Source organism: Panthera onca, chromosome C1, assembly GCF_046562875.1.
Source record: "Panthera onca isolate mPanOnc1 chromosome C1, mPanOnc1 haplotype 2, whole genome shotgun sequence".
NCBI classification, from domain to species: Eukaryota; Metazoa; Chordata; class Mammalia; order Carnivora; family Felidae; genus Panthera; species Panthera onca.
Window position 1 is genome coordinate 171,053,788 of NC_138346.1, and position 22,411 is coordinate 171,076,198.

The window sequence follows — 22,411 nt, forward strand, 5'->3', positions numbered from 1 at the left end:
TGTATATCGAGGCCTTAATGTGCAACACAGAGTAAGCAGTACATAATTCATAATTGCTATTTTTACCATGTGAAATGTGAGTCCTGTTTTTCATATAAAATATGAGAACACAAAGTTTCTCAAAGGATTTTTCATTAAAAGGAATAAAACTCACAAATTTAGATAGTTAACAGATACTAAAGAAAAAAAGACTTGAAATAAGGACCAAGTAATCAATTCTAGGACAGGAAATTCCTGTGCCTGGAGTGTCCACAACCTGTTTGTCTACAAGGCATACCTCAGTTCCCTGTGAGGCCCCTCTGAATCCTAAGAAACAATCATCACAGAGTCTTAGTCTTACTTCCAGCACTGCTAAAACCATAATGTATTACACAGAGTTGTTCTCAAGTCTGTTCCCTTTATTATATTTAACATATGTTTATTTATCCACTGACTGTCTACTCCCGATTGAATTTAAATTCCATGAGGACACGGAGTCTATGATTTACTTTGTTCACTACTATCTTCTTCCTGTCTAGAACAGTGCCTGCCATAGAAGATACTCAATATATATTTGTTAAAGTTCTTTAATATCTCTTTTCATCTTTATATACCCCATACTAGGTCATACTAAATGGACACTTTTTTTAAATGTTTATTTATTTTTGGAAGAAAGAGAGCGAGCACGCATGTGAGAGCAGGGAAGGGACAGAGAGAGGGAGACAGAGGATCTGAAGCAGGCTCTGCGCTCATAGCAGATTCTGACATGGGGCTTGCGGGGCTTGAACTCACGAGCAGTGAGATCATGACCTGAGTCAAAGTCAGCCACTTAACCAACTGGGCCACTCGGGTGCCCCTGAACAATAATTTTTTTTTTTTGAGGGAGACAATGAGTAACAGGTATAGTTACTGTGTGCTCAGATTCTATGTTTTAGAATCGTCATCATTTTTCAGTAACTGGTAACATTATTTTATGCCTAGAAAGTGTGGGCATTTATATACATCTTTTATTTAATATTTATAACTTTATAAGGCAAATACGATTTCTATCTTAGAGATCATTATTTTAGTAAACTGAGAATAAGGAAGACTAACAAGCCTGTCCAAAGTCCTAGGGAGTCACAGCCAGAATGAAAATCCTGGTCCTGACTCCTAAGCTAGTGCTGTTAACCATCCTATGTGTTCACAGTGGCATACGGGTGAATGTAACATCTGACTAAAGTAAAATACGAAGGGAACAGCTGAAAGGGAAACCTGAGCCCTAGAAAATGGTATGTAAAGATCAGGCAGCCAATCCCCTTTCATGCGTCATTAACAAATTAGGCCTTTGGTACCAGAAGGAGGCAGCACACTTCCCAGCCCTCACTGGGAATAGCATGGCTTCTCTGGATCACTGCCTGGCTCCAAATGACACCCACACACAGGGCAGAGCAGTACAAATCACCATGCCTTGGGAAAACAGATTCTCAATACCTGTTGGTGTTTTTGATTCACTCTTTCTGCTCTAGGAAGGGCTATGATGGTCACCTACTGCCATGGCTCTCGAAGCTGACATCACAACCAAGTGAGGACTTCTACAAGACACCCACACACAGAGGCAGGGGAAGACGGGGCATGAAATAGCTCTGAAGAACGATTTTCTTCTTTAGACCAACATTGTTTCTTGAGTTATTATTCTGCTTTTAATTACATGGGAAACAGATACATAGCTAGACTGATATCCACTAACTTCCTGGAATATGTTCAGCATTTCACAAGATAGATGTAATTACCAGGTTTTGCAGTAAATCAGCTCTCTGTGGTTGTTTCATAAACACTTCGGCTATTTGTGAAATACTCATGAAAGGTAATACGACAAATATACCATTTACAGGATCTCCTCCTCCTCAGCATTGCCTTCTAGTACAAAGCAGAAACATTTGTTAAAAGGGGAGCCACCCTATTAGAAAGCACCAACCAGCTGATGAGCATTTGCTCCCTGCCCTCTATTCTCTCTCCCCACCATTAGACACAATGGGATTTTTTTTTTTTTTTTTTTTTTTTTGCCAAATTCGTATTCCAGAGGAGCCATGAAATTCCCGTAAAGTTCAACATCAGGCCTGACTTAAGATCTTTGGGGCCTCCTGCTAACTTCATCCCCCTGCAGCTGCCTCGCTAAGGCAAGCTTTTGATCTGTACTATCTGGATTTCAAGCTGATATACACACAGCCTCTTTGATCTCTTATTAAGTGGCTTCTGGTCTCCTGATGCCTTTAGTCTTGCTGAACTGTGGTTTTTGGAAGTCAGTCATCATCCTGAGCACAGTACAAACTCCACACACCAGGAGTGGGCTCCCTTCATTCACCCACTTCGCAGGCTTGAAAAGCAATCTTTAAGCCATGAGAGAATTTCCCCACTAGCCACAATCAATCCACTCCATGAACACACTACTAAGAATTATTTTTCAAATGAAGCAGCTTAAAATGATTTAAAGGATACAGAACTTTCCCATAGAGGGAAAGGGAGCAAATCCTCTGTGAAAAGAAATCTTCACCCCAGTTGGCACTGAAGCTTACAGTACTTTGATGTTAATAAAAATAAATGTGGACAGGAATCAGGGATGAGCACAGAATAGCCTTTATCAGTCCCAAGTTCCATTAAGCAAAAGTGACCTTTAAATGCAGATGTGTGGTTTGTTCAACAGCAAGCTATAGGAGGATATATTTATGAGAACATGTATACGACCATTAGTAGCAGATTGATGGCATTTTTCTCAGTCTTACTGTCTTAATCCTACCTGGGTGAAGTAAACCCAAAGAACTCCTTTTAAAAAAAAAAGACATAAGCAACAAAAGAAAAAATCAACAAGATATTGGTGTCCATGTTATGAGATCCCTTGAGCATGAAAGTGTAGCTATATAGTATATCCTCCGTGTCTTAGATTCTGGAATTAGTGTAGGTTTGTAATTGGCTTTTTAATATTACTAACATAGGCTGTATTATATGTTAAAATTATGTTGATACCTATCTAATTCTATATCTTAAAGTCTATGAACTAATCGCCTAATAAGAACACAAAGATACTGGACTTCCACAAGTTAGTGAACACTATGTATTCTTAACAGCATTCACCTAAAATAGCAAAAATTAAAATCCTTAATTGCTTCTCTTTATAAACTCAAGTTTTCTCATAAACAAGATTAAAACTGATAGAAGAAATAGGAATAGACTTTTGGGCACTAGCAGCATTGTATGAATATAAACCATTTATGATTTATGCCCTTAGCTTCAAAAACCAATAAATTAATTACTGCCGGGATGCCTGGATGGCTCAGTCAGTTAAGCGTCCGACCGGAGCTCATGTCATGATCTCACAGTTCGTGAGTTCAAGCCCCAGGTCAGGCTCCATGCTGACAGCTCAGAGCCTGAAGCCTGCTTTGGATTCTGTGTGTGTGTGTGTGTGTGTGTGTGTGTGTGTGTGTGTGTGTGTCTCTCTCTCTCTCTCTCTTTCTGCCCCTCTCCCACTCACGTTGTTTCTCTCTCAAAAATAAATAAACATTAAAATTTTTTAAAGTAAATACAACAATTAATTACTGCCAATATAAAGTCGAAACAAAATGAATATACATTGCTATCACTTATTAATCTGTCCATAGCATGGAAAATCATTAGCAAATTCATGAATTAGGCACCTGCTTAGACTTTGTTTTCCAGAGAATTATCTAATTAAAGAAATGACACTACATAAGAAGGCATCAATTTTAAGTAGTCTAAATACATAGGAGTCTCACAAATGGTTATATGCAAGCAATTTAGTAAAAATGTACCAAAATTTAAAAGATATGTGCTCTTTTGATGAGCAATTCTAGGAATTCATCCTAAGAATCATCTCCACCTTTTTACAAAAGAGTATGACAAGGATATCCACTATAGCTACATTTGAAATGCCCACTAAATAGGTACAGGAGATTGGTTAAATAAATTACTATACATCAATAATAATATACTATGCAGTTATTAAAAAGAATTACATAGATCTATAAATACCAAAATGAAAGAACATATAACTGAGATAAAACACAATGTGCTTAAAGTATGTTTGACATACTCCATTTATATGTAAAAAAAATTTTTTTTAAACTACTACTTTTATTACTTTGTATGTATAATATATCTCTGAAAAGATAGACAAGAAAAACAGGAGTTTTTATCTAGGAGAAGTGAAGGGACTATGGTCAGAGGTAGACTTACTTTTCACAGGATACCTTTATGTACTTTGAATTTTTATGCCATATGTATGTATCACTTATTTTAAAAACATTCCTTACGTTCAGAGGAAGTCATTCTGTTGCACATATAAGAAAAAAGCCAATTTAGGGGCACCTGAGTGGCGCAGTCAATGGAGTGTTCAACTTTGGCCCAGGTTATGATCTCACGGTAAGTTCGAGCCCTGCGTCAGGCTCTGTGCTGACAGCTCAGAGCCTGGAGCCTACTTAGGATTCTGTGTCTCCTTTCTCTCCCCCTCCCCTTCTCACATTCGGTCTCTCTCTTTCAAAAATAAATAATAAACATTAAAAAAATTTAGAATAAAGCCAATTTAATGCCAAATACATGAAATTTACACAATCTCTTCCTATAACTTTTTAAATCTTTTAAAGAGAATTCATCTAATGGAGTTAGGAAAAAGTCAGGCAAAAACTACATACTAAGTTTTTCTAACAAACACTAAGCCATACCATATCCAAGACTCAGCAATACTATAGTCATTCATATTCATACTCTTTGGGCTTTATAACGCATTTCTTCTGTTAAGAAAAATTAATCTTTTTTTTATACAGAGGAATATTTTCACTATTATTTTTAACGAATCATCATTCGTCTTTGGTCTTTCAAACAACTTTTTAAAATATTGCTAACAGTATTTATGTGTGAATCACCTCTCAATGGCTGTGCTATTATGCTTTCTATTTTTATCTATCTTAGAGTCTGAGATAAACCCAAAGTCTTTTAAAAATATCGGCTTTGGCAAAAATTGAGTCTGTCCATATCAGGAGGGGAGAGAAACGAGGACTGGGATGTGGGAGGAAGGAGAATTATTGGTTAATAAATTTTACCTTCTAAATCACTGAAATTCAAAAGTACTAAGAATGGCAATATCATGGCTAATGTTCAAAAATTGGCTAATGTCAAACATTTCCAGTGAATTATAATCATGAGGGGTTATTCGAAGTTCAACATAAATCAAAACACCAGAAAATATCCACTTGCCGTCTTTAATACATAAGGTCAACCTAAGGTGAAATCCACATGATTCTAAATTTATTTCATGATTTTTGGTAGAAATTAAAAATTACAGACTCATACTACTAATAATTGCTTCATTATTGAACACTAGCCCACAACAAATTAGTAGCACTAATTTAGGATACTTAAATTTGTAATTATTTTCATTGGAAACAATAAACACTAGCTCTTAGAAAATGTGTATGAGGACACTATATTAATTTTTAATACTTACTAAACTTCCAGATAAGCATTAAAAATGAGAATACTATCTAGCAACTTGTCTTTAAGATATGAAATTTTTTTGCAAGCTGGAAAAACAGGAAGATCTGCTGTAATAAATTTAGTACAAAGATCTCCTGTAATAAAATGCATGCATCATGAAAGGAACAGCATAATATGGTAGCTAAAAGCATAGATTCTGGGAGCCAACTGCTTGAGTTCAAATTCTAGTTCTGCCACATACTAGCTGTATGAACTTGGACTAGTTATGTAACCTCTCTGTGCCTCAGGTTCCTCACTTCAAAAATGAGGATAATAGCACCTACTCTTGGGACACCTTGGTGGCTCAGTCAGTTGAGCATCCAACTTAGGCTCAGGTCACGATCTCATGGTTCATGAGTTCAAGCCCCGTGTCGGGCTCTGTACTGACAGCTCAGAGCCTGGAGCCTGCTTCAGATTCTGTGTCTCCTTCCCTCTCTGTCCCTCCCCTGCTCATGCTCTCTCTCTCTCTCTCTCAAAAATAAATAAACATTAAAAAAAAAAAGTCATGGGACATCTGGATGGCTCAGTTGGTTAGGCGTCTGACTTCAGTTCAGGTCAGGTCATGATCTCATGGTTCGTGGGTTTGAGTCCAGCATTGGGCTCTGTGCTGACAGCTCAAACCCTGGAGCCTGCTTCAGATTCTGTGTCTCCCTCTCTTTCACCTCCACTACTCATGCTCTGTCTCTTTCTCTCTCTCAAAAATAAATAAAACATTAAAAAAATAAATAATAATAGCACCTAGTCCATAGGGTTCTTGCAAGGAATACGTACGTAAAACAATCAGAACAATGCCCAGCAAACAGTAAACACTCAGTAAACGTTAGCGATTATTACTGGATTTGTATTAGTTTTAGTTGTATTAATATTAGGATTAGTATGAGTATTAGTACGATTCCAAGGAATAAAGACATTACGCGATTGAGACAAAGATAACTCGAGCACAATATGTAAACCACATCTAGAAACTGGCAAGAAATTATACCATAAAAAATTATAAAAAATTTCTGAAGTTTTATATTGCTTAGAAACAGAGTATACAGTTAAGCCATTATATTCATGTTCTTGATAAATTAGGCACATCACTGTTTTCCATGGCACTATCTTACAAGATATAATATTATAGTGACAAATGACCCTTCTAACATGGTACACATATAGGACAGGATTTTAACTAGCCACTACATGGAGTAGTGCCTAGAAATATTTGAAACTAATAAATATCCTACCTCCATTCAAATCCCAGCCAATAAAGCTAGTATCACTTTATCTTAAAATCTAATGAGGAGGCTTACCACCTGAATCACATTTACGATGTCTTCCCTGTCACTATCTCCTTTTGCTTTGTCCCAATCTGTTTTAAATGGCTTTCATGAAAATGTATTTCCACTTTGCATTTCCAGACTTTCACCTATCCAGGAAGCCACCCCATAGTTCCATGGCCAATTCAGCATCCTTTATCTGCTCGTTCATCTTTTCCTAAGGTTCAGTTCAATTTATGTAAAAAGCAAATTGCTGGCCAATAATCCACAATTGGATAATTCACATATGGTTTATCAAGAGTTGGCTGCATTTTAGAATATAATTTTACAATTAAATTTAGACTTCACTAAACAAAGGCATCTACTTATTAATTTTCCTAAATAGATGGCTAAAAATTGACAGGGTACAAATATATTGTAGTACAGCTATATATTAAAGGACAATATCAAGACTTCTGTAGTTTATTTTCTAAGTTGGATGATTATCGATATTCATATACCCATCGTAATGTTAACATTTCCCACTTCTTTACACATTAATTTACTTAATCCACACCAATCCTTTGAGCTAGACATTATCCCCATTTTATAGATGAAGAAATTGCATAAGTACCAGTACAACAGATGCTATATATCATTTAGTCAGGTTCTTGAGAAAGTTCTTACTATTCTAGAGAAAAACTGGTGAGAAATTACTATTGCAAAGTAAATTTTCAATCTCTTCAATATTGCTAATGCAGTCCTTTACCACCGGGAAGCTCTCCCACTGTCCTAAAACTTTCCTCTGGTGGCCAAAATGTTTCTACGGTATTCTTATTCTAAATGTACTAAGAGGGAGAATGGGACGGGGGTGGGTTTGCATTCGTCCTATTCAGCTACCTAATAAATTCATACAGGATATATTAAATACAATAATAGCCAGGAACATGGCCTTTCATGACTTTTGCTACACCTTCACCTGGCCTTGCAAAAAATGTTTGAACTTTAGAATTTATTACCTAATTACAACAAGAGACAATATAACCAATTAATTAACTTGCCCCAAACCAAATTTTAAATTGTGTTTATGTGTCATCTAAATGTCATAGTGTTTAATAGTTCTACATACCACTGACAAATGGTGAAAACGTGCCGAATACAGCTGTAAGTAAATGGACTTAAGAAAAAAGTTCAGTTCAAGATTGAATGTTTTTTCTCCCAAGGGTTAGCTACAGAAGTAAATAAGCTGAGCACTTTAATATGAATCAAAGTAGCATTTCAAAAATGAAATATTTTTCCATCAGTTCTCTGAGAAGCACAAAGGCAAAAGGAGTATCTAACACTTCTTTTGCAGCAAAATTACTTTATATAATTTGTAGAGAAATGTCTGTATATGTAATGATGATTATGAGGAAGATGGGGGAAAAACCTAGAATTTTATTTTATTTTTTAAGTTTATTTTGAGAGAAACAGAGAGAGAGAGAGAATACACAAGTGGGAGAGCAGCAGAGTGGGGTGGGGGGAGGGGGGAGCAGGGAGGGAGAGAGAGAATCCCAAGCAGGTTCCACACAGTGAGCGTAGAGCCCAATACAGGGCTCGAACTCATCAACTGTGAGATTATGCTCTGAGCTGAAATCGAGAGTCAGACATTTAACCGACTGAGCCACCCAGGCAGGTACCCCTCATTGGCATTTATATGTAAGCATTTTTTTTTCTGAGAGATAGAGAGAGAAAGAGACAGCATGCACAAGCAAGGGTGGGACAGAAAGAGAGAGGAGAGAATTCTAAGCAGCAGCCTCCATGCCCAGCACAGAGCCCACATGGGGCTCAATCTGACAACTGTGAGACTACGATCTGAGCCGAAATTAAGAGTCCAATGCTTAACTGATTGAGTCACCCAGGTGCCCCTAGAATTTTATAAATAAAAATAAATTTCAAAAAACCAAAGTATGCTACATGTCATACCTACAGGAATGTGGTGAAGAAAGAAATTTTCCATATTTGGAACTATTTTTAAGTGTAAAGCTCAGAACTGCTAAAAGAATTCTTCTGTTAACTAGAGGTTAAATTCTTAAGGACTATCAAACTTTTCTTTCTATCCTTTACTGAAGTTTGGTTTGGTTTTTATTTCTGAAACACTTCTCTGCTTTAACATGGGCAATATTCGAAATATAAAGCTTGCAGATAATGTCATTTAAGAGGGTAAGCATGACCATTTTAATACCTTATGTAATAATGCAAATACATATAGCTCCAATGATAATGGAAATGTACCTGAATACCTAACACTACATCTGAAAGGTGTTTTCTAAACTAAATCCTAATGATCAAAATGGTAAACAATAAATTTCGTTGGATGTGTTCATTTAGTTCCAGTTAATTTTGGCTAACCTAGAGGTGCCTGCGTGGCTCTGTCAGTTGAGCGTCAGACTTTTGACTTCTGCGCAGGTCATGATCTCATGGTTTGTGGGTTTGAGCCTTGCATTGGGCTCTGCACTGTCAGAGGGATTCTCTCTCTCCCTCTCTTTCTGCCCCTCCCCCCCCCCCACACACATGCACTCTCTTTATTCAGTTTAAAATATTCTGCAAATATTTATCATTTACCATATGGTAGGTAATAAGGATATACGGGGGAAGAAAAATTGAGGTAGTACCTAAAATTTGTTTTATATATCCTTATATTAACCAATAATATAAGCTTCTAGAATCTTACAGTATTGATACTTCTTGATAAAAATATCTCCCCAATTATGCATTATTTAGAATCAGCAAATCATAATTCAGTAATATTCCAAAGAAAAGTTCTAATAACAGAGAGGGTTATCTGGCATAGAAATATGCCAGCAAAAATGAACAATCTATTTCAGTAATCTTAAATCATACTGCCTAAATATGGAATTTAATGTTCTTACATAATGCTCAAAGTATTTTTCTTTTAATCTGTTCCCGAATGCCTTATTATATTAAAAAAATTGATTTTTATATCACTTGGCATTTTATGTGCTTTGATAGAGTACATTTTGCTTTATTAAACCACAATGTGTTTAGGCAGCACTAAAGTATTAAAATATGCATCTTAAAAGTGAAGAGCTTTTTTGACAACAGTTCTAAATTCCCCATGATAATCAGAAGGTCTAAAAATACTGTAAACTGGTAAACTGATACAACATATAGATAGATGTCTTATTGGGATCTTTCACACACACCTCCTCCCAAATACATTAGTGACTTGACTCTAATTATAATCGGAGTACATATAAATAAATGTCATGTGTCCTATAGTAAATACAAATACATAATTTCACCAAGAACATTTCTGTTAACAGAAAAGCAAAACAATAAAAACCTTCATGTGAAGGGGAGAGAGAAGAGAGAATTAGGAATGAATGACTATCGTGTGGATGGGGTTTCTTTCTGCGGTGATGAAGTGTTCTAAAATTAAGACTGTGGTGATGGTTGCACAACTCTGAATATACTAAGAACAACCAAATGTCATGCCTGAAATGCATGAATGTTATGGTATGTGAAACATATTTCAATAAAGCTGGGGAAGGGGCAGCTGGGTGGCTCAGTCAGTTGAGTGTCCAACTTTGGCTCAGGTCACGATCTCACGGTTTGTGGGTTCGAGCCTCGTGTTGGGCTCCATGCTGACAGCCCAGAATCTAGAACCTGATTCAGATTCTGTGTCTCCTTCTCTCCCTGCTCCTCCCCTGTTCTCTCTTTCAAAAATAAATAATATTTAAAAAAAATTTTTTTTTTAAGCTGGGGAAAACAATCCCTCCATCTAAAAAAATTCTTGAAGGGTCACCTAGGTGGCTCAGTTGGTTAAGCATTGGACTTTTGATATCAGCTCGGGTTGTGGTTTTGCGGTCGTGAGGCTGAGCCCGTCATCGGGCTCCACACTGACAGAGAGGAGCCTGCTTGGGATTCTCTCTCTCTCCCTCTTTCCCTGCCCCTCCTCTGCTCACATTCTCTCTCTCTCTCTCTCTCTCTCTCTCAAAATAAATAATTTAAAAAAATTTTTCAAGCTCCAGTTTCTAAAAGCATCCATGGGTATAAAACTATTGCTTCCCTCACTATTCAATTATTATATCACCCATCATTTTATTCACTAAGAAAGCTACCAGTTGCAAAGGTAACAATGGGAATTTTAACACCTGTCTTTGGATGATAGCATTATACATCAAATCATTCAGTTTTCCCTAGTGGGTGCCTTAAATAATTACTTTTTCACATACCTTTAAAACAAACAAATCCCTCCAGAAACTCAATATAGATTTTTATACCTGGTAATCCAAAATGCTGAATCCCAAGCCTTTATGATCTTTTACAAGTTCAACTATCTTGACTTCAGGAGACCATAATGCTAATTCCCCATCATCATCATCTTCAGTATGGACATCTACACTGTGGTCAGCCTGAAACACGAAAGAAGATAAATGCTTCAAAACATTGTCCTTTCAATTCTGAAAAGAATTAACATATCAGGAATCTCATAGCTTCTTCTCAAACTGGGAATTCTCTTTGGCATGCATAGTTTATAATCTTTTCAAAAGGGGCATGCGCTGGGGTACACACACTCTAGGATAAGATCCTCAAGAAAATTCAAGTACTTAAAAATGCAGGCTGCTTATACAGTTGGATTTTTTTTAAATGTAAGTAACTGTTTCATTCAAAATATTAACACTGACCTCTTATACTTCAATGAGGTCTGTCATCCCATTAGAAGCATAAAAGGAAAAATATGTGATTTAAGAAAAAATGTAAATATCATACAAAGTCAAAGTTTATAAGATATTTAAGTAGCAATACCTGAATTCACAATTACAGTGAGAGACAGAAAGATGCCAACAAAGAGAGAGACTAGTGTAAGACAAAAGGGAAACCACTTCTGTTGGCTCCTGGAAGTTAAGAAAAACTTCACTAGAAAAACAAAGTGGGAAAAACCCCAAGTCCTTGTGAATTGTGAAGGTCTAAATACCAGATTAAAAAAAAAAAATCACTGAGTTGAAATAAAGAAGATCTGGTCTTGGATGGAGGACGTAAGCCAGCAAAACTATTCGATACAGAGATCCTTGGTTATTTTCCTTGACTTCACACTCCTGAGTCCCCCTATTCCAGACTCCTTCCCTCCTTTTAGGTAAAAGAGTCACTGCTATATGGAATTCTAGGAAGCTAAATCATAGTGGGTCAATGAGTCAACTACACAGAAGGAGAGAAGCTGCTTTCAGTTTTCAATACTATTTATAGCATGGTATTATTTTTTATATGATCTATCTTGCTCAAAATACTCTGAACTTCTACCTAAAGCTCAAAAATTATCTTCTTTTTCTTTGTAGCAACTAACAAAACGACAGGCTAGAATGGAAATTCTGTGTGGGCTACCATGGAGTTTACCGATGGTTATCTGCTCAGCCCACAATACAGCCTGGCGTGCACTAGGCACTTGATAAATATTTGTTCAATACATTAACAAATCATCCATCTTTGCATTTCCCTTGAAACTTTCTAAATAAAGCTATGGACTAATTTTTCAAAGTAGACTTCTTAAAACTTTGGGTGCTCTTAGTAAATAAAATCAAAGTGCATCGTTCCTATGAATGTAATTTTGAGTGACTTGCATAAGAAAATCCATTTAATGAAATCAAAGGGAGGAGGCCCCTCTAATGTGGAAGAGCAAGGCACCAGAGCAAGTACAAAAACATTTTTAAAGTTAGGGTTGGTCCAGATCTCAAACTGTCCCCACAGGACATGGAAAGTCAATACTCAATTCATGGTGGATTGAATCGAAACATGGGAACAATTTCTGGGTTCTTGAATTACAAAACTTGAAATTAGGGGGATTCACTGAATCAGTAACCTCTGTATATATCAGTCTGATGTGAGGAAATGATATTTAAAAAGAAAACATTATACCTTCCAAAAAAGTAAAGTTCCAATACCTAATACGATGTGATTGATGTTTTGCTGTGCATTTAATATCCTCAATGATTAATGAGCATTAGAATTTTGGCTAAGTTGTCTAACCAGATAAGGTTTAAGAACCTAAGATGATATAGGGATAAATGGAAAAAAAAAACAAAAAACAAAAAACAAAAAAAAACAAAGACAGATGGAAAAGAAAGCCAGGATTTTAAGAAACCGCATACACTTATAAAACCTAAGCTTACAGAAATTTCAAGGCATCTAAGGTATGTAGGATATTATACTCCAACCTGAGATATATCACTCTGATAGAATCAATTCTGCCTAACTCTGTATTTACAGAATAGAAAGCAATCAACTAATGGGCAGCAAGGTTGACATTTAGAATAATTCAAAGCTGTTGTTTACCCATTGTGGTAAAGGATGACAGATGGGAGCACAGAGTCAGCAAGCTGGGTTGGTGATTTACACACCCTGTAAGATTTGATTAAAGGCATTTTTATCAACCTTTAGAGGTAAGCCCTCATCCACACTGAATTTTAGTACGATAGTAAGAATCACAAAAGTGATTCGAGTCTCTTCTTTGAAATAGGTTTTACCAAAGATAAACATTAAAAAAAAAAGATTGTCAATCAATAATCAATAATGGGTGGGGCAATTCTTGTACACCCAGTACAGAATAAAAACACTATGAGACACAAATTAATTTTAAGATATGGCTTAAGCGGGAGCGGGGTTGTCATGTCGCATGAAAGACTTTGTGACCTACGACAGTGCTAGCCTCTTACATACTTTAGGAAATTAGTAAACAAAGATGGGTGGACTGGAAGAGTCAAGAGCTATAGTTAACTTTTCCTGAGCACTTTCCACGTGGAAGGCATTGCACTAAGAACTGTGCACATAGTATTTCATTTCCTTCTCACACAAACTGATGAGGGTGGTAAGTACTATAAGCATCCCCAATTTTCAAAAGAAGATGAATATTCAAAGGAAGTTATCTGCTCCAAGATTCACAATCATTAAGTGGCAGAGGCACAGTTAGAGTCCATATATGTTGAAATTCAGACCACAGGCAGGTAAAAGAAAGGCTCTGTGTACGTAAACTGGTGTTAATAGAATTATAATCTGTAAGAGTCTGGAAAGGGGGGAGGGGTAGGGAAAGCGGCATGAAAGATGAGGTTACAAATCGCATAAAATGGCAAAGCATGTGCTTAAAACTGTTTTCATAATCACAATGTTCTTTAAAATAAAAAAAAAAATTAAAAAACAAAACAAAAAAAAAAGAGTACCAAGAGCACAGAAAATGTTATATTCTTCTCTGACCTTCTGAAGGCTTTTATAGCAATTTTTACTCACTTCAAAACCGGTCATAGATCTTCATATTTTTAAGGCTCTGAAAAAGGGAAGTCCATTAGATATTTAACACTCATCACCATCTTAAACTTAAGATGAACTGAGTTGAACTGGGATCCAGAAGTAATGAGCCCAGGAAATTACTAAAAAAAAAAAAAAAAAGTTCTCTAAAATCAAAGTGCATGCATGTTAATATCTCCACCATTTCAAGTTAAAAAAATTAAAAAAAGGAAGAAAAAAGGTTTTATGATGTTAAATGAAAAGTAACAGTTTGAAAAGCTATGCATTGTTGCCTGTGAGTGCTACTTTAGTCATATAAAAGAGGGAAGAAGTGTCTCCCCTCCCTTCCTATCCAAATTCACTCTCCAGGGCATCCTGGATGAACAGGCATTCCTATGGGAACCGCATATGGGAACCATATTCAGTTAGTACCTCTATCTTGGGAAGAGAGGCTTCAGTGGTCCTTGGTTCATCTACAGAGGCTTCATCATCAAAGAGTCGTCGACAGCAAACCAAGGTAAAGGGAGGCGGCACTTCTTTGAGAAAGGAGACTGCTTCTCGGCGAGATTTCCCATAGAGCTGCACACCATTGACCTAGAAAGTCAAGGGACAAGTCAGAACTGAGTAGGCCCCAATGAAAAAACCAAAGTCCCATGCTTACATCAGAATCAAAACAGTATTATTTTATTTTTCCTATAAACAAAGGGTTTAAATGTATTCACGTTATTTTAGCAGTAACCAAACATAAAAAACTAATGCATAAGTGTACAAAACTAAATGCATAAAAATTAAAGCTAAACCTTGACTGAATTTCAGTGAACAAAGTATAACGTGTGAAGATTACAAGTGATGTGCCTAATTTTTCACACCTCCATGGTTTCTCTTTTCTAGACTCCGATGTTGAATTCTATCATCTACACATCTCTCTTTAAACATTAAACATCATCGATAACCTTTCTAAGATGGTCTCCTTGTGCTTTTTCATTTCATAAAAATACCACTAACAGATATTAACACTAAATTTAAGGCTAAAATTAAAACCTGCTCAGCTTATAATGTGTAGGTAACAAAATCTAGGATACTCAGCTGTCAAAATTTCTTTTCACATGCCATAAACTAGAAAATCCTAGAAAAGCCCTGTCGATCAAAAAGAAATACGTATAAGTGTGCCTCTATTCTATTCTTACATGCTCTGACATAGCCATCAAGTACAGGAAGTGTGCCAGTTTTCCAATTGCTTTTTGTATGTCCCATGTGTTTAAGTTGCTTTTTTTTCTTTTTTCTTTATTTTTGAGAGAGGGAAAGAGAGACAGAGCACGAGTGGGGGAGGGGCAGAGACAGAGAAACACAGGATCTGAAGCAGGCTTCAGGCTCCAAGCTGTTAACACAGAGCTCGATGCAGGGCTCAAACTCACAGACCATGAGATCACGACCTGAGATGAAGTCTGATGTTTTACCGACTGAGTCACCCAGGCGCCCCTGTGTGTCCCATATGTTTAAAAGAACAAAAAGATAACCAACTACTCCTTACTAATGCTTAGTGCTTACCACCAAAAAATTTCCTAAATTTCCTATTTTAGTGCATAGTCACAATATTTTACACCGAAGATGATTTAGAAAGATAAACCTATTCTAACTTTATATATATATGACCTAAGCTCCAGGAGCTCTCCCAGTTCTGACTAAATGCCACCAAAAGCTGACCTGTCTGCTACTCCCTCAAAGCTGAGGCATGAATACATCCAGGCATCAAATCATCTTTTCACATCTGGACTGGACTCCTACCTTCCTGGGAGGGTTCCGCAACATTATTAGTTTTAAAGATATCTCTGGTCTGGCATTAATTTCTGACAGGTGCAGTGTTAATGTCCACATAACTGGAGGGGCTGACTGCCTGGGAGAAGAAACCTTTGCACAAAATCTGTCATTCTCAGACAATATGACACTGTGAGTCGTTGGAAGTATCTCATCAGCAGCTGCCCGAGCCCCAAGTCAATCGTCCCTGGGAACTACTCTCAGGCCTGCAACATACAAGTACTTAGCGATCAGGCTGGACGCCATCTCTCTGCCTCCTAATTATTTACAGAAATCACCACCTAGTAAAGAGACCCATATGTGCTTCAGGGAGCTAGTCCTAGTAGGAAAGTAAATACCGTCTCCCAAGACTTTATGACTGATGAAAGGGAGCCAGGGGACAACAAGTTCAACAGCTAATAAAGGTTTTTCCTTGGAAGAACTGACAGTCAACCTTCACAGGTCATATCATGTCCACAGTGCCAACTGGTGCCACAAACACAGGAAGTTCTAAAATCACCCAAATGGGTAGTACCCTGTACTGGAAATAAAGCAAGCCGATATAACCAAAGCAGGAATTCTACCCACATGCAAGTATTAGTTTGTGTTTCACATTACTTCAACAAATCAGAAAATCACTTTTCAGGTTTTTATCTTGGAGTACATTTAAATATTTATTTAGCTCATTATTTATTCATTTGAATTGTCTCCAATTATTACAGCAGGTGCCTGGTAGTCCTCCTCACTACTCTCTACTGCTAAAGGGATTGGTCACATTTCCCATTACCAATTCCTATCTAAGAGGATTTATGGCTGCTGTAAATAGCTGCTCTGGGCTGAGACTTGGCACAATGTTCTAACCCCAAAGCACATTTGTGTTTCTGGTTTTAAGCTCTAAGGAGTATGCTACATTACACACACACACACACACACACACACACACACACACAAAGTTCAAGAGTTTATTGGCTAACTTTAGACAGCTTTTTTTTTTTATTTCTATATTTGATTATTCAGAATAAGCCAACTTTTATTTTAGAGTTCACAGTATTTCTCTAGGCCCTCCAAATGGAGACCCTCTTAAGTGGCATCAAGTCTCAATTACTCAGACTTTGTGATTAGAAAACACACACACATACACATTTGCAGAGTACATAATACTGTACAAGTATTGTCCCACTGCATTACCTCATTCAATCCTCATTCATCTTATCCCATCAAGATTGTTTATGCCTTTTCACAGTGATAATACTGCCAAGATCTCACCGTGAGATTATGCTTTCAAGTTTACATGGATGAACGTAGCCACTGTGGAAAATTGTATGAAGGTTCCTCAAAAAGTTAAAAATAGAAATACACTAGAATCCAAAAATGGCACTACTGGATATTTACCCAAAGAATACAAAAACACGAATCCAAAGGGATACATCTACCCCCATGTTTACAGCAGTATTTACAATAGCCAAATTATAGAAGCAGCCCAAGTGTCCATAGACTGATGAATAAAGATGTGGTATACATACAGTGGAATATTATTCAGCCATAAAAAAGAATGAAATCTTAGGCAATGACATGGTTAGAGCTAGAGAGTATAATGCTAGGCAAAATAAGTCAGTCAGAGAAAGACAAGTACCATATGATTTCACTCACATGGAATTTACGGAACAAAAGAGCTAAGAGGAAAAAAAGAAAAATCAAGAAACAGACTCTTTAAAAAAATTTTTTTTAATGTTTATTTTTGAGAGAGAGCAAGTGAGTGAGCACAAGCAGGGGAGGGGCAGAAAGGGAGACACAGAATCCAAAGCAGGCTCCAGGCTCTGAGCTGTCAGCACAGAGCCCCATGCAGGGCTTGAACTCATAGACCGTGAAATCATGATCTGAGCTGAAGTTGAATGCTCAACTGACTGAGCCACCCAGGGGCCCCAAGAAAGAGACTTTTAAATATAAAGAACTGATGGTTACCAGGGGGGGGGGGGGGGGGGAACGGGTTGAATAGGTGAAGGGGATTAAGGAGTGCACTTGTCTTGATGAGCACTGAGTGATGTATGAATTGTTGAATCACTATATTGTGCACCTGAAACTAATAAAACACGGTATGTTAAAAAAAAAAAAAGTTAATATTCCATTACATCCTTACAAAAACCATGGTGAGGTAGGCATCTATTGATGAAAAAACAATTCTCAAAAAAGTTGACATGTCAAAGGACACATGGTGAAGCTATGGCAAATTCTAAACCAGAACAGCTCTTCTGACTTCAAACCTATCTTTCATTCCCTATTTCCAGTTTCTTCACCAGAAAACTATACTTAAGAAAGTATACTACCTTACTATACCACATTCTGTTTTATAAGAGGAAAGGCCCATGGGATTCTAATCTTGGCTAAAGCTCAGAGGACTCAGCTGATGGCCAGAATCATGTACACTTGCTCCATACTTGCCAATATTTCTTTATCACCTACCATATACTAATAGTGAATCATACTTAATGTCATACACTAAAAATGGTTACAATGGCAAATTCTGTTATGTATATATATTTTTTTCTTGGAGAAAAAGTAATTTGTTATATATTTTTTTAAATCGTAATTGACAAAACACTGTATGTTAACTACACTGGAATTAAAAATTTTTAAGTTGTAGTTGATATACAACATTACATTAGTTTCAGGTGTACAACGTATGTATCTTTCTCACAAAAAAAGAGAGCATCAGGGGCGCCTGGGTGGCGCAGTCGGTTAAGCGTCCGACTTCAGCCAGGTCACGATCTCACGGTCCGTGAGTTCGAGCCCCGCGTCAGGCTCTGGGCTGATGGCTCGGAGCCTGGAGCCTGTTTCCGATTCTGTGTCTCCCTCTCTCTCTGTCCCTCCCCCGTTCATGCTCTGTCTCTCTCTGTCCCAAAAATAAATAAACGTTGAAAAAAAAAAAAAAAAAAAAAAAAAAAAAAAAAAAAAAAAAAGAGAGCATCATACTGATTTTTACTAATTCCACTTCTCTCCAAACAAAAATCTCTCATTTCTCATACCTAAAAACTACATATTATAGGGGCACCTGGGTGGCTCACTTGGTTAAGGAGCCGACTCTCGGTTTTGGCTCAGGTCATGATCTCATGATTTGTGAGATCAAGCCCCATGTCTGGCTCTGCACTGACAGGACAGAGTCTGCTTGGGATTCTTTCATCCTCTCTCTCTCTGCCTCTCCCCCACTCAGGCACGATCTCTCTCAAAATAAATTAAAAAAAAAAACATAGGGGTGCCTTGTGTGGCTCAGCCAATTAAGCATCCGACTTCGGCTCAGGTCATGATCTCACGGTCTGTGAGTTTGAGCCCCGCATTGGGTTCTATGCTGCCAGCTCAGAGCCTGGAACCCGTTTGGATTCTGGGGCTCCCTCTCTCTCTGTCCCTCACCTGCTCGTGCTCTCGAAAATAAATAAAACATTAAAAAAATAAAATAAAAACTTTAAAAATAAATAAATAAAAACAACACAAAAACAAAAACAAAACCCACTTCATATTATAGAAATGGTCTGCAGGGGACCCTGGGTGGCTCAGTCAGTTAAGTGTCCGACTTCGGCTCAGGTCATGATCTCATGGTTCATGAGTTTAAGCCCCGCATCAGGCTCTGTGCTGACAACTCAGAGCCTGGAGCCTGTTTCAGATGCTGTGTCTCCCTCTCTCTCTCCCTCTGTCCTTCCCCGGCTTATATTCTCTTGCTCCCAAAAATAAATAAACATTAAAAAAAAATTAAAAAGAAATGGTCTCCAATCTCCAGATTATCATGTGCGGTATCCATAAAGATATACTACATGCCCTGACGATCAGAAGAGAAAGATATGACCTCAGTACCAAAACAAAAACCAAAACAATAAGCAAAGAAAAACCCTGAGTCATGTAAGTAAAACCTAAGGGCATTAATCTGCAGTAAGCATCTCAGTATGATTACTTGAGCACTTCTAAAAATAAGCAATTTACTACATCTTTTTTTTTTTAACTTTATTTATTTTGAGAAAGAGAGAGGGATAAGGAAAGAGAGCGCACACAAATAGGGGAGGGGCAGAGAAAGAGAGGGACAGAGGATCTGAAGTGGGCTCCGTACTGATAGCAGAGAACCTGACACAGGGCTCCGGCTCACAAACTGCAAGATCATGACCCGAGACGAAGTCAGATGCTTAACCATCCGAGCCCTCCAGGTACCCCGTAACTTACTACATCTTAAAACAGGACTCCAACATCTTGCCCTCCCTTGCTTATGACAGAATACAACAACCAGTCATAGCAGCTTTCCCTCTGACCTCAAAAGTCAGTCCAGAATTCCCAACATTCTTCTCCAGGTGGCCAGACACTGCTAAAAAATGCAGTTGCATTGAACAACAAACTTACTTGCTACCCTTGTCATTTCACTTTGCATAAACATAAACTTTAGAAAGAAATCTCTAAAATCAAGGCCCATGGGAGTCTAATCTTGACTAAGGCTACAAGGTTGATTCCATTAAGCTCAACTGAGGGCTTCCTGTGGTTTCTAACTCTTGGGAGAACCCTCTTTTACATAGCCTTCTCTAAGTGTGACTATTCCCCACATCCCCCGCCCTCCACTAACTTTTTTTTGGAGCTTAGGAAGTAGTGTGATGTATTTGAAAAAAGTGAAATGGGAGTTAGAAGACATGAACTAAAGTCATCATGCTATAAGGATATAAGTTGGAAATAATCAATGACTTATTTTCTTGTCTGTAAAATTAGGGGATTCAATATTGTTTGGTTTTTTTGTGTTACCTATAGAACTGTCCAATTTAACAAAATCTCTCAAGAAAGTCTTGTCAAAGTAGTAGTGCTGTAGAATTGCTCTAAATGAAGACAGGCTGGGGAGCCTGAGTGAGCCCACTGAGGCTGCCATGTTGTGTGAGCAAATCCCAAGGAGACCATATAAATACCACTCAGTAATACATAAGCCTGAAGTCATCCAGCTAGCTTAATTCTTATTAGAAATAACCAATAAAACTTGCAAATGGACGGGACCATATACTGCAAACAAGGTGTAGGGATTCAAATCTTTAAAAAAAATTTGCTAAAACAAAGAAATTATGCTATAAAACTAAAACAGGCCATTAGCCTTTTTTCTCAATGACTTAAATAAGCACTCAAAAGAATATCTCAGGACTTCCAAATGACAGGGAAAATGAACTGTCATTACACAGGCTGTATTTTTCTTTGCCTTCATTTTATTTCATTTTTTTTCCAGTTTTATTGAGATATAATTGACACATAACACTGTGTGAGTTGAAAGCGTACAATGTAATGATTTCACATACACCTATATTGCGAATTGATTACCACAATAAAGTTAGTTAACTTATCCATCACCTCACATAGTTACCATTTTGTGTTTGTGTGGGGAGAACATGAAGGTCTACTCTTATAGTGATTTTTCAAGTATACAACACAGTATTGTTAACAATAGTCCCCAAGTATTTTTCAACCTAAGTAGCTCACATTACATTGGAAGTAATGTAAACTCAGTGAATTTCTGGTAAAAATACATCTTCCTACAACTTAGAAATTCCTGCCCTGTCTTTTATCTCTCAGAAATTTTACCTCAAGAAGCTCATCCTCTGGCTGCAGAAGTTTCAGTGTATCAACAGGACCACCTGGAACAATTGAAGATATATAATGGTGTCCATCAAAGGAATCCACTTCCATGCCAAGTCTCAGAGTGTGAATGGGCAGCAACTGTAGCAAAACACAAGCAGTAACATCAAACATGACAAGGGCATATCCAACTGTTAATCCCTCTGTCAAGTGTTATTTTGGCATGAAAGCCCCACCTCTTAAATCAGATCACGAAGATCCCAGTAGAGGGCAATAATGGAAAAACTAATCACTAATAAAATATGCAACATTTGTTTGCTTGTTCTTACTCTTTTCCTTTCAGATTCCCTAGAAATGGAGAGACAAAGTCCTGCCTTCAATTCGAAGCAACAGGCATTCCAAACCTTCTATAGTTTCCAGTATATATTCAGTGTTTCACATTTCTGCAGGGCTTCCCATCTCCCAGAACATTCTAGTTCCTCTTTATTACCTAATTTCCACTCACACTTCCAGTGTAAGTGTCACTTCCAGGAAGCTCTTCCTAATATCAAAGTTAATGTGCCTCTGTGTGGGGTCTAAGACCAACTTGTACACATCTCTCTCACAGCTCACAACCTACGCTGTTTATAATTTCTATTTTCTTGATTGCTCCCCCCTGGTTAAGTGCAAAGTCTGTATGTTCTCTCTATAACCTCAGGCCCTACAATAGTACCGGGTACTAAACATGGGCTCATGTGTTTTTGAATTCATCTGTGAAAAATGGCACTTCACTCAAGAACTCCTTTTCCACAAACAAAAGCAAAAAAAGAAAAGAAAAAAAAAAAAGAACTCCTTTCCCATTTCACCAACTTAAGTGAGAACAATTTCCAGTTAGGGAAGAGTAGTTATGTAATAAGGAAGGCAATCATTATTCCATCCTAGGATTGATGCCGTTGGCTTAAAAGAATTCATATGGGCTCAGATGAGTCAAAGGTTAAGAAATTCTAGCCAATGTCTAAGTAAAGAGATGAGACTCA

The 22,411-nt window shown here is 37.4% G+C and overlaps 1 protein-coding gene and 1 long non-coding RNA gene across 4 annotated transcripts in view; one reads left to right on the forward strand and one right to left on the reverse strand.

The window, feature by feature from the left end:
• The window catches only part of LOC144617244 (uncharacterized), a 35,761-nt gene extending 14,283 nt beyond the window's left edge, over positions 1 to 21,478 (forward strand). The window contains exon 4 of the long non-coding RNA XR_013557568.2: positions 21,393 to 21,478. This is a non-coding gene — a long non-coding RNA (uncharacterized LOC144617244). The remainder of the gene's footprint in view (positions 1 to 21,392) is intronic.
• The window catches only part of PATJ (PATJ crumbs cell polarity complex component), a 361,686-nt gene that overhangs the window by 271,085 nt on the left and 68,190 nt on the right, over positions 1 to 22,411 (reverse strand). For all 3 annotated transcript variants that reach the window (XM_078451845.2, XM_078451844.2, XM_078451846.2), the window contains exons 15-17: positions 21,402 to 21,536; positions 14,454 to 14,615; positions 11,030 to 11,161 (exon numbers count right to left, since the gene is read on the reverse strand). In XM_078451845.2, coding sequence (XP_078307971.2) covers positions 11,030 to 11,161; positions 14,454 to 14,615; positions 21,402 to 21,536 — 429 coding nt within the window. The remainder of the gene's footprint in view (positions 1 to 11,029; positions 11,162 to 14,453; positions 14,616 to 21,401; positions 21,537 to 22,411) is intronic.